Source organism: Cnephaeus nilssonii (assembly GCF_951640355.1).
Source record: "Cnephaeus nilssonii genome assembly, chromosome: 24".
NCBI classification, from domain to species: Eukaryota; Metazoa; Chordata; class Mammalia; order Chiroptera; family Vespertilionidae; genus Cnephaeus; species Cnephaeus nilssonii.
This window is the reverse complement of record NC_137095.1, coordinates 14,433,400-14,450,073: the sequence shown is the minus strand read 5'-3', so window position 1 is coordinate 14,450,073 and position 16,674 is coordinate 14,433,400. Positions and strand designations below refer to the sequence as shown.

The window sequence follows — 16,674 nt, the reverse complement described above, 5'->3', positions numbered from 1 at the left end:
ACATCAGTGAGGAGAGAGAATCATGGATCAGCCGTCTCCTGCACGTCCCCTAATGGGGATTGAGCTTGTAACCCAGGCATGTGCCCTGACGGGGAATCGAACCGTGACCTCCTGGTTCCTAGGTTGATGTTTAACCACTGACCCACACCGGCCGGGCTCTATCCCGTCTTCTCTATCGGCTTATCCACGGGCAGGGACGACTCACCACTTTCCCTGAGCAGCTGCTGGGCAGGGCGCTCGCCTCGATGAAGTACCTCCGCAGCAGGTGTTTGCTGGGGTCGGGGCTGTCCAGTAAGATGTAGGAGCAGAAGAAAGCCCCGTGGCGAAGCAGGAATATGGCGATGTCTTCATTCCCTGGGTGGGAGGGGCAGACGGGGGACACTCAGGCCGTCTCAGACGCCGCACCCATCCCGAACAACCACCCGTGGCCAGGAGGGGGCGCTGAGGCACACAGCCACGGAACACGAAACATGTTCAACGTGTGCTGGGTCAACGTCTCTGTGCCCTCCCGGGTCCGTCGATCCGCGTGAATGTGTCAGGGACTCTGCCCTGAGCAGGACCGCCTGCAACGGTCCCATTGGCCACAGCCGGCCCCTGTCCCTGAAACCCCCTGACGGGGTGATGCTGGGCTGGCATAAGGGAGGATGCAGACATTTGGAAAAAGAAATGGCCCAGCCGTGGCGGCTCAGTGGTTGAGCAGCAACCTAGGAACCAGGAGGTCACTGGTTTGATGCCCCGGTTGTACGCTCGATCCCCAGCAGGGGGCGTGCAGGAGGCAGCTGATCAGTGATTCTCTCTCTTCCTTAATCTCTCTCTCCCTCTCCCTTCCTCTCTGAAATCAATAAAAACACGTTAAACAAACAGAAAAACAAATAGCAGGAGTTGCGATGTCTCCACGGAGCAGGTAGCTGACAGGCGGGGGTAAGGGTAGAGACACTGTCTCAGATCTGAAAACCATGCCAGTTCCCGCGGGCGGGACTGCACGGGGGCCTCACCTGCCTTGATGGCCGCATACAGGGGTAAGCGCACGATGACGGGGAACTCGTTCTTCCTGACGGCGTAGCTCTCGGGGTCGGCCCCATAGGTCAGGACCAGGAGTTTCACCAGCCCCAGGTGGCCTCGCTGGCAAGCCAGGGCCAGCATCCAGTTCAGCAGTCGCTGGAGGCTGCAGGGACCTGGCGGGAGACGGAAGGGCAGAGGGACAGTGGCCCCAAAGGGCACTGGTGGCTCCTACTCAGACCGCCCCCTTGGACCATCAGTGAAACCCAGCGGTCCTGTTCCAGACGGAATTCGCTTCTGCCACGTTGATCGTGTTTTCTGGAACAGTCCCTCTCGAATTTGCATATTATTATAATAAACCCACCCACTCATCCCAGAATGCCAAGTGAGGAAAGGCAGCATTCAGAACATTAGATACTGTGCCAGGCGGGTGTGGCTCAGTGGTTGAGCATCGGACCCACGTGTGGGGGCCCTTGTAAGCAAAGGGTAATGTGTGGCTACACTGGTACACGTCCTTGAAGCCTGCCCTACACCCCCCAAAATACCCTAATTTTCAATGACCACTGGTATGGCAACGCCTCAGCCTATAATTGCAGCGATGCCTGGACTTGTACGGTATGGCAGATCCGAGGCCGCCATGGGAAACTAAAGGAGACCGGAGCACCCCGAGTCTACCAGAAGAAAAAACTGCTTGCGACTAAAAAAGCAACATCACGTGGCACCTCCAAAACAGGTACCATGATTCAGTGATAAAAGGAACTGAGCTCTGGAGGAGACTTTGGTGAGTCGTAATGTATCAATATGGGTTCAACCACTGGAACAAACGTAGCACATTCATACAAACTGTAAATAAGGGGGATCTGCGGGGAGAGCGGGATATGGGAATTCTCCATTAGATTTTATAAAAAGGGAACATAGATTCCTACAGTGTAAGCACGGGAGCTCAAGATGGGTAAACGTGAGAAGGAATAAGCATTTTGGGGTGCAGCCTCCCCGCAATGCCTGTCTGACACCTAAAGAAGAGGGTCCCCTGAGTGGGACTTGCCTCGGAAAGACTCGAGCAATTCCTGCACGACATCCGTGTGCCCGAAGTGCGCCGCCACCACCGCGGGGTTGTCGTCCGTGGGCTCCGTCGGCAGCTCCACCTGCCTCTCGGTGAGAAGATACCGGACGGTCTCCAGGTCCCCATAAGCCGCTGCGATGCTCAGGAGCTGGCCCTGGTCAGAGCAAACAGCAACGGGACCTCAGGGAGGGCGGCGCTGCTGGAAATCGCCAAGAGGATCTGCTCTGCGTGCTTTAGGAAGCCCACGGGTAAGGCTAGAGCCAAGCTGTGTGGGAGGGCGCCCCCTCCTGGCCACATGCAGCTGTGGAGGACTTGAAATGTGGCCCGCGCAAAACCAGAGGTGCCAAGGGTGGGAAGGCACACGTGATTTCCAAGACATGGTCCAAGAAAAGGCAAAGGAGTTCATCAATAATTGTTATGTTAATGCTAGAGGCCCGATGCACGAAGATTCGTTCAAGAATGGGCCTTCCTTCCCCTGGCTGCTGGCACCGCCTTCACTATGGCCAAGGCGCCTTTCTGCCTTCCCACATTGTCCAGAGGCCCGGAGCGGCTGGGGTGGTGCGGAACGCCTGCGTTGTCGCCATGGCAATAATGCAAGCGTCCCGCCTGCCCCCAGCCACTCGGCCCCTGTATGTGCAAATTAACCCACCAGCTTTGTTGGGTTAATTTGCATACTCACTCCTGATTGGCTGGTGGGCGTCGCGAAGGTACAGTCAATTTGCATCTTACTCTTTTATTAGTACAGATGAATTACCTTTAAAATGATGATCTTTTTTTTTTTTAAATCCTCACTCGAAGATATTTTTTAAAAATATGCCACAGCTGGTTTGGCTCAGTGGATAGAGCGTCGGCCTGCAGACCGAAGGGTCCCAGGTTCGATTCCGGTCAAGGGCACGTACCTCGGTTGCTGGATCCTCCCCGGGCGGGGCCCAGGTCGGGGCGCGTGCAGGAGGCAACCCATCGATGTGTCTCTCTCACATCGATGTTCCTCTCTGTCTCTGCCTCTCTCTCCCACTCTCTCTAAAAATCAATGGGAAAATATTGTCGGGTGAAGATGAACCCCTCCAAAAAAATTAATTCCAACAGCATAAACAAGTATAAAATGAGGACCACCAGCCCCCCGCCCACACCTCTACCTCCCACACCCTTCTGGAAAGAAAGCCACGCTAGTCCGGCCCCACTGGCTCAGTGGTCGATCTTCGCGACCTCTGAACCAGGAGGTCACGGTTCGATTCCCAGTCAGGGCATATGCCCGGGCTGTGGGCTCCATCCCCAGTGGGGGGGCGTGCAGGAGGCAGCTGGTCCATGATTCTCTCTCATCATGGCTGTTTCTCTCTCTCTCCCTCTCCCTTCCTCTCTGAAATGAATAAAAATATATATTTTTTAAAAAACTACACCAGCCCTAGCATGTTTAGCTCAGTGGACAGAGCATCGGCCTGCGGACTGAAGGGTCCCAGGTTCGATTCCAGCCGGGGGCACAGGCCTGGGTTGTGGGCTCGGTCCCCAGCAGGGGGCGTGCAGGAGGCCGCCGATCCATGATTCTCTCATCATGGATGTTTCTCTCTCTCCCTCTCCCTCTCCCTTCCTCTCTGAAATCAATAAAACATATTAAAAATAAAAAATAAAAAACCCACACCAGTAGTTTGATGTTAGTATCTATAACGTGTATCTATAATCTGAGCAGCAGCCTTCGTCCACGCTGGGCGCGCCGTGCTGGCCGGAGGGTCCGGCATGGACCTTACCTTTTCCCGCTGGGAGGCACACTCATCACAGGCGTCCCTGAGCAGGCGGCGGGCTCTGCCGGGGTCTCCCCGCTTGTACGCGGCGTGAATGTCTTCCGTCCCGGGACACCGCCCAGTGGGGTCGCCGTCCGGTGTGGCCAGCTTGCTGCCCATGTCCCCAGCACCTGGGTGGAGGAAGGCACACTCGGCATTACCATCCCTGCTAGCTCATAGGAATCATTAGAAAGGTTTTTGGTTTTTTTAAAAAATATATTTTTATTGGTCTCAGAGAGGAAGGGAGAGAGAGAGAGAGAAACATCCATGATGAGAGAGAATCATGGATCGGCGGCCTTCTGCACGCCCCCTCCTGGGGATCCAGCCCGCAACCTGGGCATGTGCCCTGACCGGGAATCGAACCCTGACCTCCTGGTTCCTAGGTCGATGCTCAACCCCTGAGCCACGCCGGCTGGGCTCCATCTATATATGTATACATAGAACATTTAATTCTCTCATCCTCACCAAAGAAAACGTGAGTAAACGCTGCCAGTCGATTCAAAATCTGTGGCATTGCCTGTACACCCTACCAAAGACACCCAGATCTTACGTGCACACCCATCACGTTTTAAAAATCACCGTCACCTCCATCCACAGGGCAGCAGGAAGCAAAAATATATCTACCGCCCTGGCCGGTGTGGCTCAGTGGAGAGAGCGTCGTCCTGCAAGACCAAAGGGTCCCGGGTTCGATTCTGGTCAAAGGCACGTACCTCGGTGGCAGGCTCCTCCCCAGCCCAGGGTCCTGGTCGGGGCACGTGCAGGAGGCAACCTATGGATGTGTTTCTCTCACATCGATGTTTCTCTCTGTCTTTCCCTCTCTCTCGTCCACGCCCTCCAAAAATCAACGGAAAAATACCCTCGGGCGAGGATTAACGAAAATAATAATAAAAAAATAAAATAGCCGAAACCGGTTTGGCTCAGTGGATAGAGCATCGGCCTTCAGACTGAAAGGTCCCAGGTTCGATTCCGGTCAAGGGCATGTACCTTGGTTGCGGGCACATCCCTAGTAGGGGGTGTGCAAGAGGCAGCTGATCAATGTTTCTCTCCCATCGATGTTTCTAACTCTCTATCCCTCTCCCTTCCTCTCTGTAAAAGATCAATAAAATATATTTAAAAAATAAAATAAAATAAAATAAAATAAAATAAAATAAAATAAACATCTATCTATCCACGCACAGCTCACCGCAGAACACACACAAGTCACCCCTAGGATGCGACTGACCTGGTCATAATTGTTTAACGACCTTCCCGGGATGTCCTCCGGAGAGTCCCCATGTGGCCGAGGCCGAAGGGGTGGGGTGGGGGGTCGGGGGCCGGAGCCTGCAGCCAGGTCACACCCTCCTGGGCCCGTGGGGTTCGCCCCCCGCAGCCCCGACTGGACAGGCTTCCTCTTGGGGGGATGCTGCCGCCTTAGCCAACTCTGGCTCCGGAGGCTCAGCCTGCACAGCAGAGTCACCTCTGGGTCGGATTACGGTGAAACCCAACCCTTCCTTCCTCCGGGGAAGATGCTCAGGCTGTGGAGGGCGGCGTGACCCCCAGGGTGACCCTCGCGGTCACTCCTCCCCGGCTCCAGATGGCGGGGGCCCGGCCCCACCCCGCGGGGCCCCTCGGACCCCGGGCATCGGGGGAGCATTTGGCAGTGGCCTTCACCGGGGACCTGGCTCCCTCACACACAGCAGTCACGTCACACCCAGGCCAGCCCAGCCTCGCCGCCCAGACAGACAGCCTGTCTGTGGGTCTCCCCACCTGGCCCCGGGACGCCACGTCAAGGGCGGATGGACGGCGCTCCCGGGTGGGCATGAGGAGGCTGACAGCGGTGAGTGCGCGAGACACACAGCTGGTTCTCGGCTCATTATTTATTTACGAGGGACTGTCTTCCGGGCTGCGGTGGGAACCTCCTTTCCCCGGCCCTGGGGACGGGAACCCATCACGCCGGGCGACAGCACAGAGAGCCGCTCTTTCCTCTGGAGATCAAAGGTACAATCAGGACCGGCCCGCGTGGCTCAGTGGTTGAGCATCGACCTGTGACCCAGGAGGTCAGGGTTCGATTCCCCGTCAGGGCACATGCCTGGGGTGTGGGCTCGATCCCCAGTGTGGGGCGTGCAGGAGGCAGCCGATCCATGATTCTCTCTCTTCCTTCCTCTCTGAAATCAATAACAATTTATTGTATATAAAAATATACACTGAGTGGCCAGGTTATGATGATCTCTGAACGTATAATAATCTGGCCACTTAGTGTGTGTGTGATATATATATTATACACACACACACTGAGTGGCCAGATTATTATATATATACATTAGAGACCCGGTGCATGAATTCGTGCATGGGTGGGGTTCGGCCAGCCTGGCCAGGGGGAGAGGACATGGGCGGTTGGCCGGCCTGCCTGCTGGTCAAACTCCTGGTGGAGGGGACAATTTAAATATTAGCCTTTTATTATATAGGATATACACTGAGTGGCCAGGTTATTATTCATTCAGAGATCATCATAATCTGGCCACTCATTGTGTGTGTGTGTGTGTGTGTGTGTGTGTGTATACTTTCCAGCTTATGCAAGCAATATTTCTAACTGAATTCAACTCGCTATTAGCAAAGCTGGGCACAAGGGAAGGAAGACACAATCGCTATGCAGAGGGACATTTAGAGCGAGACACCAATATATTTTTTAATATATGTTTTTAATTGATTCCAGAGAGGAAGGGAGAGGGACAGAGAGAGAGAGAGAGAGAGAGAGAGCGAGAGAGAGAGAGACATCCAGATGAGAGAGAATCACGGATTCTTTTACCGAGAACAGTGAACTGCGCCGGAACCCAGGGTGACGGAAATGCTGGCCTGTGACCCTGGCTGTCGGCTGCCTCCCTCAGGACGGCCCACGGGCACAGACCCTCCTGCTCCGTGAGGACAAACATGCCTCAGGCCCCGCTGGGTCCTGCTTTCCGAGAACAGCTCCACGCGGGTCCCACGCCCCACGTCCGCACCACCTGCCCTGGGGCCTGGCCGCTGCGGCCCACAGGCGGTGGGGTTCATGTCAGGTCAACCGCTAGGCTGCCTCCGGACAGGACCCTGGGGCTTTCCAACTCCTACCAGCACCCGAGGTCTGTGACCTGACCGGGAATCGAACCCACAACCTCCGGGTGCGGGGGAAGTTAGATGAAAGTAGATGCAACCAATGTCACACATGCTGAGACACGCCGAACCTCCCTTACTACACACGAGAAACGCATAGGAAACCGTGCGAAACACCCTTTGTAACGGAATTTCACTGATTTTTATTTCCCCATTGATTTGTAGGGAGAGAGGGAGAGGCAGAGAGAAACATCGACGTGAGAGAAACACATCCATCGGCTGCCCCCTGCACGCGCCCCGACCAGGGCCCCGGCAGGGGAGGAACCTGCCACCGAGGTACGTGCCCTTGACCAGAATCGAACCCAGGACACCCTTCCGTCTGCAGGCTGACGCGCTATCCACTGAGCCACACTGGCCAGGGCTATTTTTTTTTTTAAGAAATAGTCCAGGCAAACCCCCAAGGCAGCCCACCGCAGCCTCCCTCCCTCCCCTCGCTGCGGGCTGCAGGGACCGGGCCGCGTTCCCAGACAGCGGCGGGGAATCCCAACAGAAGATCAGCACCCAGGCGCGTTCCCCCAGCTTTTGAGGAAGATGAATGCCGTAAAGGAGAAATGCCCACCTCACCCACAGAGCCTGCAGGCTGGGCAGGCACCGGAGCGGCAGGAAGAGAGTTCTCCCCGCCCCCCCCCGCCCGCCCGCCAACCGCCTCCTCCCCCCGCAGAAAGCAAAACGGAATCGAGTTTCCAGCTTATGGAGCCAAGGACCCGGGACCCCTGAGAGCAGCACCCCCCGGGGCCGGGGGAGATGGGGCAGGTCTTGGGCCTCAGAGTCCCCAAGGGGAAGTGGGCAGTGACCAGAGATAAAGCGAGGCCGGGTCTTATCAGATCGGAGAGCCGGCATTTCCTCTTTTTTTTTTGTTTTGTTAATTCTCACCCGAGCATATTTTCCCCATTTTTAATTTTTAAAAAATATATTTTATTGATTTTTTACAGAGAGGAAGGGAGAGGAATAGAGAGTTAGAAATATCGATGAGAGAGAAACATCGATCAGCTGCCTCCTGCACACCCCCTACTGGGGATGTGCCCACAACCAAGGTACATGCCCTTGACCGGAATCGAACCTGGGACCCTTCAGTCCGCAGGCCGACGCTCTATCCACTGAGCCAAACTGGCTAGGGCTCCATTGATTTTTTTTTTTAGAGAGAGTGGAAGGGAGGGGGGGGAGAGAGAGAAAAACATCAATGTGCGAGAGACACATGGACTGCCTGGCTCCCACACGCTGCCCAACTGGGGGCGGGGATCGAACCTGCAACCGAGGTACATGCCCTTGGCCGGGACCTGAACCCGGGACCCTTCAGTCCTCAGGCCGATGCTCTCACCACTGACCCAAACTGGCCAGGGCAAGAAGTTATTATTATTTTTTAAAATATATATGTTATTGATTTTTTTACAGAGAGGAAGGGAGAGGGATAGAGAGTTAGAAACATCGATGAGAGAGAAACATCCATCCGCTGCCTCCTGCACACCCCCTACTGGGGATGTGCCCGCAACCAAGGTTCATGCCCTTGACCGGAATCGAACCCGGGACCCTTCAGTCCGCAGGCCGACGCTCTATCCACTGAGCCAAACCAGCTAGGGCAAGAAGTTTTTATTATTTTAAAATATATTTTTATTGATTTCAGAGAGGCAGGGAGAGGGAGAGAGAGAGATAGAAACATCAATGATGAGAGAGAACCATTGATCGGCTGCCTCCTGCGTGCCCCCTACTGGGGATCTAGCCCGCAACTCGGGCATGTGTCCTTGATTGGAATCGAACCCAGGCCCCTTCAGACCGCAGGCTGATGCTCTATCCACTGACCCGAACAGCCAGGGCAAGAATTGTTTTTTAAAAAAACACAGATTTGAACAAGCCAAAGGAACAAGAAAAGGACATTGGGACTTGCAGACCTTCTAGAATGTTCCTTGTCCTTCTGTGGTCCATGCTGTGTCCGGGGGAGGGGAGGACCATGCTCCCAGCGGCGGGAAGCTGGCGTCAGGACCCCTCACAGAGCGGAGGCGGGCGGGAGCCACCCTGGTGATGTCCGTCCGTCCCTCTGTCCGTCCGAGCACCCCTCACCCTCCATGCCCAGAAGTCTGCTCCCCGGGGGGTCTGGGCCTGAAGGCTCTCGGTTTCCCCCCTTCTCCTCTTTCCAGGCAGCCTCCCCCGCTGGCCGGACGGGTTTGTCCACTCCCACGTGTCAGATGGACCAGGAATGTGTCACGGCCTGTTTGTCTGGATGGAGTGCCCTGCAGGCCTGGCCCAGGGCTCAGGCGAGGGCACAGCCCTAACAACCTCCACGCCTTCCTTCCCGGGAGACGAGCGTGAGGCCGAAACACAGGACAGACACACACACACCAGCTGGGCGCCACCGGGCAGCCGGCAGGGCACGCGCTCACACATCCCCGGCCTTTGGGAGGGTGAACCGTGCTACACAGTCACAGTGGGGGGGGGGGGGTAGGGGTTGTACAGGTCAAAGCAGGGAGCAGTGGCCCTGGCCGATGTGGCTCAATGAATAGAGTATCAGCCTGCGGACTGAAGGGTTCCAGGTTCGATTCCCGGTCGGGGCACATGCCTGGGTTGTGGGCTCGATCCCCAGTCGGGGGCGTGCAGGAGGCAGCCCATCGATGATGCTCTCTCATCATTGATGCTCCTCTCTCTCTCCCTCTCCCTTCCTCTCTGAAATCAATTTAAAAAATATTAAAAATATTAAAAACAAACAAAGAAAAACAAGTAGCAGTGTGAAGAAAACCACCTACCCTGCACGCGCGCGCGCACACACACACATCACCAAAACACCCCAAAGTAAAACTGTGTTTCATTCCAGTTTAGATATTTTTCTAAACTCCACCTGGAAGGATTCTTTTGTCTCTCTGTTTCTCCCCTCCCCTTCCACTCTCTCTAAAAATCAATGGAAAAATATCCTCAGGTGAGGATTCACCAAAAAAAACCCAAAACGGTATGTCAACATCATTTCCAAAGCATGGCGACCTCCAAGTGTTTTTATTATTATTATTATTTAAAAACTAGAGGCCCAGTGCATGAAATTCGTGCATGGGTAGGGTCCCTAGGCTTGGCCGGTGATCAGGGCCGATCGGGGCCTTCTGGCTGCTGGCCAGGGCCTTCCTTCATTCCGTGCAGCCCCCTGGTGGTCAGCGCACATCATAGCGAGCGATCGAACTCCCGGTCTTCCGGTCGAACTCCCAAGGGGACAATTTGCATATTAGGCTTTTATATATATAGATATTTAAAATACATTTTCATTGATTTTCAGAGAGAGAGAAAGGGAGAGAGATAGGAACACCAATGAGAGAGAAGCATCATTGATAGGCTGCCTCCTGCATGCCCCCTACTGGGGATGGAGCCCCCAACCTGGGCATGTGCCCTGAATAAGAATCGAACCGTGACCTCCTGGTTCATAGGTCAACGCTCCACCACTGAGCCACGCCGGCTGGGGCTAATTTTTAGAATTTAAGTGAGAACCCCCAGATACATTTTATAATAAACAATTCACCCCATCACAGCCATGCTAGATCTTTCCGTGCTCTCACGTGGCCTGGGCTCCCCCTGGGACACGCGTGGCAGGTTCAACCAGTCCCGTCCTTACCATTGTGCGTGTCCATGGCGCGTTCTGGACTCACGGCTGACCCCTCCGGCCCCACACACCAGTACATGCTGGGCGGTCGCCCCGACATGCCAGCCATCAACCCTCGGGGTGGCGGCTCCCCCAAGTCCGCGTTGGCCGTGGTCACCGCTGCGGCTGCCCGAGGCGGGGTCGAAGGCACGGACGCTCGGTCATGGCTGAGCAGAAGGTCGTCTCGCTCTGGTGGTAAAAAAAAAACCATCATAAAATCAGAAAGCTTTTCTTTTTTTAAAATATATTTATTTATTATTATTTTTTTTTAGTTTTTGGGTTTTGTTTTTTGTTTTTTTTGTTAATCCTCACCCGAGGATATCTTTCCGTTGATTTATAGAGAGAGTAGAGGGTAGGGGGAGAGACACAGCGAGAGAAACATTGATGTGAGAGAGACACATCGATTGGTTACCTCCTGCACGCACCCCGACCAGGGCCGGGGAGCCCTTGACCGGAATCGAACCTGGGACCCTTCAGACTGTGGGCCAACACTCTACCCACTGAGCCAAACGGCCTAGGGCTAAAGTATATTTTTATTGATTTCAAAGAGGAAGAGAGAGGATGAGAGGGAGAGAAACATCAGTGATTTAGCAACCGTCCTCAGAAACGGAGAGAGATATTGCGCAGCTAAAAAAAAAAACATATAAAAAAATGAAGGTCATGCAAATGATGCGTGAAGGTCAAAGGCGTGGATGCATCTGTGTCCCGTGCCAGCAGCGTAACCTCAAGGCGAAACTTACAACGGCCTCCGTTTGCTCATCCTCCTCCCGGGCAAGCTCGCCGGGCTGCTGTGAGGTTTTAAGATTCCTGCAACAGGGCCAGCTCGGCCGGCTCCCCGGCGAGAGGTTCTAGAACGGCCCCTGAGCCAAATGGGCCTGAGATGGGGACAGGGAGGAGAAGCACAACAGAACCTCCGTTTGAGCCACAAGGTTGCTGGTTCGATTCCCGGTCAAGGGCACGTGCCCGGGGTTGCAGACTCCAGCCCCAGTAGGGGGCGTGCAGGAGGCAGCTGACCCATGATTCTTTCATCGTGGATGTTTCTCTCTCTTTCTCCCCCTCTCCTTTCCTCTCTGAAATCAATAAAAATATATTAAAAAAAAAAAAAAACAAAAAAAACCACGGCTCCAGCCCTAGCTGGTTTGGCTCAGTGGATAGAGCATCGGCCCTTGGACCGAAGGATCCCGGGTTGGATTCCCTGGTCGGGATGCGTGCGGGAGGCAGCCCATCAATGTGTTTCTCTCACATCGATGTTTCTCTCTCTCTCTCTGTCTCTCCCCATCCCTTCCACTCTCTCTAAAAATGAATGGGAAAATATCCTCGGGTGAGGATGAACAGAAAATACACACAAAACAAAGAAAACCAAGCCTCCCGTAACATTGAGAAATCAAAGAGGAACCTGTTGCTCTCTGCTCCTGCCAGCGGTCGGCAACCTCATGAGTCCACAGAGCCAAATACCAACAGCACAACGATTGACATTTCTTTGGGGAGCCACATTTTTTTAAACGTAAACTTCTTCTAACGCCACTTCTTCAACACAGACTCGCCCAGGCCGTGGTATTTTGTGGGAGAGCCACACTCAAGGGGCCAAGGAGCCGCCTGTGGCTCGCGAGCCGCGGTTTGCCGGCCACGGTCCTAACCTGTTAAAATCCCACCCATTTCCAAACCCCAAATGCTGGCGGACGCCCCTTCTGAAAAGAGAAGTGTCTTCCCCTCCGATGTGTTGAAGTTTTTTTTGTGTTTTTTTTTTTTTTAACCTTTAAAATATTTCAGGCCACCCCTCACCCAGCACATTCTGTTCCTCTTTCCATTTTCAGTTTCCTTCTGAAAATCACTTCACCAGGGGAGGTTGTGTGCCCCGGAGGGAGCAGCTTTTCAATGAGGGTCTGTGTTTTGGGCGAGATGCTAAGGTAGGAGTTTTAAGAGGAGGTCACTCCGCGGGGCTCAAGCGCCCTGCCACGGCCTTTGGGGTTGGGACCCAGGCCACAGGTCGTGGCTGGAAAGGACACATTTTTCTTTTCCTTCTGGTACAGACACCCTAACGAGGGCGTCCTGGGGTTTCCTGCCAAAATCATTCCTTTCACACTTTTGAAAACCACACCAATTTTCTTTGGCCAACTCTCCCTAAGGAAGAAACCGGAGTACTTAATGAAAAAGGACTTTAAAAAGGAAGCTGAGCCCTGGCCGGTTTGGCTCAGTGGATAGAGCGCCGGGCCTGAGGTCTGAAGGGTCCCGGGTTCGATTCCTGGTCAAGGGCACATGCCTGAGTTGCGGGCTCCATCCCCAGTTGGGGGCGTGCAGGAGGCAGCCGATCCATGATTCTCTTTCCTCATGGATGTTTCTCTTTCTTTTCCTCCCCCTTCCTGTCTGAAATCAATAAATTTTTTTGAAAAATCAGTTGGAAGACACTTGGAAGTTAAGCACGTTGCAAATGCTAATGTCACCCAGATATTTTTTAAAAATATATTTTTTAAAATTTATATTAAAAAAAAAAAGAGTGGAACAGATCGAGTAGGAACACAGCAGAGACCCTCAGATGGACACAGAAAGAGGGAGAGAGAGGCTGGGTTTAGAGGGGGTGCTGGCCCTGTGGAGTTGAGGGGTGGGTGGGGAGCGAGGCCACGGGATGGAGATGGGCCAGGGGGGCTGGGGGCCATGGCCAGACCAGCTGGGGGTGTGAAGGGAAGGCCTCCAGGATTTCATGCCACTCACAAGGAGAAACGACGGAAGGGTCCCAAGCTGACGAGCAGGACTATCTGATGTATCTATTTTTTAAAAATATATATTTTATTGATTTTTTTTTACAGAGAGGAAGGGAGAGGGATGAGAGAGAAACATCGATCAGCTGCCTCCTGCACACCCCCTACTGGGGATGTGCCCGCAACCAAGGTACATGCCCTTGACCAGAATCGAACCCGGGACCCTTGAGTCCACAGGCTGACGCTCTATCCACTGAGCCAAACCGGTCAGGGCTGATGTATCTATTGTGTGTGTGTGTGTGTGTGTGTGTGTGTGTGTGTGTGTAGAGTTAATCCTCACCAAAGGATATTTTTCCATTGATTAATAGAGTAAATGGGAGGGGGGTGGAGAGAGAGAGAGAGAGAGAGAGAGAGAGAGAGCGAGAGCGAGAGCGAGAGCGAGAGCGAGAGAGAGAGAAAGAAACATCAATGTGAGAGAGACACATCAATTGGTTGCCTCCTTCATGCCCCCCGACCAGGAGGAAACCTGCAACCAAGGTACGTGGCCTTGACTGGAATCGAACCTGGGACCCATCAGTCCTCAGGCCGACACTACCCACTGAGCAACACTGGCTAGGGCTGATTTACCTATTTTTATTATTAAAATTTTTTAAAAATTGATTTGAGAGAGAGAGAGAGAGAGTGAGCCATCAATGATGAGAGAATCATGGATCGGCTGCCTCCTGCACACCCGCTACTGGGGATCGAACTCACAACCCGGGCATGTGCCCTGACCGGGAATCCAACCCTGACCTCCTGGTTCCTAGGTGGACGCTCAACCACGGTGCCCCGCCGGCCGCGCTGTTTTTGCGTTCTGACTTCTTCTAAATTGTTGTTTTTCAAGGACAGTTTGCATTCAACATTATTTTGTATTGACTTCAGGGCTATGTTTTCCATTTCACTTCTTGATTCTTCCAGGACACAAGCAAAGAGAAGTCAGGTTACAGAAGGCACCGGATGCTAACAGGGTCCCACACTGTGCCTGTTCTAATCCCCCTTATCATGTCCAGGGCACTCTGAGAGGAAGAGGGGCGAACCGGAGAAGCAGGGTATTTGGGGCGAGGCACCTGTACCTCTACCTCTGTCACCTGCGTGGGGACGTGTTTGTGAGAAAAAAAACATCTGTGAAGGGGCAGGTTGTCCCCCATCCCCAGTCTCTCTCTCATTCCCACGCCCAGGAGTCCCCCAGTTCTCCATCACCATCTCCCTCTGATCCCCAGAGGCCCCCCAATTCTCCATCACTCTCTCTCTCTGACACCTGCAGCCTAACCTGGCTCCCCCTGTGCGGACAGCACTCACCTCTCGCAGGGAAGGTCGCTGGCAGAGTCCCCCTAGAGAGGGCTGTTTGTAGGGACCAGAGACTCCCCGCTTGGGCACGCAGCAGGCCTCAGACTTTGGGGGTGCAGGTGTGCTGGGCCCTCCTGCATCACCAGGCCGCCCCCTGGGCCGAGAGGGACTCCTAGGGGTCCCTTCGCCACACGCAGGCACTTACACTCACATGCACACGCGCGCTCACATCCACACTCACTCCGTGCACGTGCACGCCCACACTCACATGCACACGCGCGCTCACACTCACACTCACTCCAAGCACACGCGCGCTCACAGGGGCGCGCTCCAAGTTGAAGGAAGGGTTTTGCGCCAAAAGCTGTGTTTTCCTACTTTGGTTCCTGCCTCTGCTCCCCACCGCTCCGCACCGTCCCGCGCACGCACGGGGCTTTTGGGATGCGCTCCAGGGCCCCGCACGCCGCCCACCCGCCCCCCGGGCTGCCTGGGGTCTGAGCGGGGTGGAGGGGGGGAGGCCGTGAGGCTGGAGTTGCCCTGCGCCCTCGGCGGCCCCCAGGAGCGCGGGCCTGAGCCGCCGGGCCCAGGGCTCCACGCGGACCGGCCGGAGGGGCGCAGCGTGCGGGGCGCGGGGCGCGTGGCACGGGCCGGGGCAGCGCTTACCTGGGGCTCCGGCGGCGGCGGCGGCGGCGGGGCTGGGCGCCAGGGCCAGGCGGACACCCGCGGGCCGGGGCCTGGCGGTGCCACTGCCCTCCGCCCCCTGCGCTCCGGCCGCGCGCGGGGGCCGGGCCGGGCCAGACGCACTTCCTCAATCCTGAGGCCGCCGCGGGCGGGGACGGCGGGGGCCGGGGAGGCGGGCGCGCAGGCGGCGCGTAGGGCGCGCAGGGCCGGGAGTGGCCGCGGCTGATCCGGAACCCGCCTCACGCGCCCCTTCTACTCCGGGAATTTGCTAGTTTAATGATGGCTGTACACCAAGGTGTCACTATTGGGTGGATCGTTGTATTTTATCTTTTTAAAAAAGATTTATCTTATGATGATACATCTCTTAAAGATGTATTTTTTTTATTGACTTCACAGAGGAAGGGAGAGGGAGAAAGAGAGACACATCCATGATGAGAGAGAATCATGGATTGGTTGCCTCCTGCACGCCCCACACTTGGGGACCCGGGATGTGCCCTGGGGCGGGAATCGAACCTGGGACCCTTCAGTCTGCAGGCCGGCGCTCTGTCCACTGAGCCACACCGGCTAGAGAGTGGCGAGCTATTTTAAATTGGGGTTCCTGCCCTGGCCGGTGTGGCTCAGTTGGTTGGGCATGTCCTGAGCACCAAAGGTTGCCAGTTCAATTCCCGGCCAGCCGGGTTGCAGGCTCGATCCCTCCCATCGATGTTTCTTTCTCTCTAAAAATCAATTTAAAAATACTTAAAAAACACACACAAATAAATTGCTGTTCTTTGAGGGGGTGGGTGGTGGTGTAGATAAAACATAGAGGGATGTCGGCAATTTACGATGCATGTTTCCACCGAAGAGAAGTGTGTCCATCACACCACTGAGGCCATGACGCGAACGCACCTCCTAAAGACGCACGTTCGCGCCACGGGCGGGCATCCGGTTCGGGGCTCCAGGTGCCCACGGGGGAAAGAGAAGCCGGCTCGGGGAGGGGAAGAAGAATGGTGATGGTTTTCCACCCTGGCATTCCCTGGGGCATTCCCAAGATGTAGCGCCAGGCACAGACAAATCGCCACCTCCCTCACTGTCATGTCACAAAAGCCGGGCATCCCCAGGTCCCCCGCCCTCCCCCCCCCCCACGTCCCTTCTCCCTCCCTCCAGCGCCGTACGACCTCGCCGACACCCCCCCCCCCCCGCTCCCTCCTGGCGGGCAAGGGGACCAGGGGGGCAGCTTGGCTTCGCTCCCAAGCGGCTGCCCCTCCAGCTCTCCAGCCACGGGACGCCCTTCCAGAAGGAGGGGTGCAGCTTTGCAATCCCGTCCCGCCACGGCGGTCCTCATTCCAGCTTGCAAGCAAATAAACAACAGACAAAAGCCACCGGCAGTAGGATTCCCGGGGCAGAGTCCCTAATGGCAGG

The 16,674-nt window shown here is 55.2% G+C and overlaps 1 protein-coding gene across 1 annotated transcript in view; it reads right to left on the bottom strand.

Moving 5' to 3' along the window:
• LRRK1 (leucine rich repeat kinase 1) overlaps positions 1-15,401 on the bottom strand; it is a 59,608-nt gene extending 44,207 nt beyond the window's left edge. Inside the window, 6 exon segments of the mRNA XM_079763987.1 lie at positions 206-354; positions 996-1,175; positions 2,045-2,216; positions 3,805-3,968; positions 10,547-10,762; positions 15,256-15,401. Coding sequence (XP_079620113.1) covers positions 206-354; positions 996-1,175; positions 2,045-2,216; positions 3,805-3,968; positions 10,547-10,643 — 762 coding nt within the window. The 5' untranslated portion in view covers positions 10,644-10,762; positions 15,256-15,401.
• Positions 15,402-16,674: the final 1,273 nt, after the last annotated feature.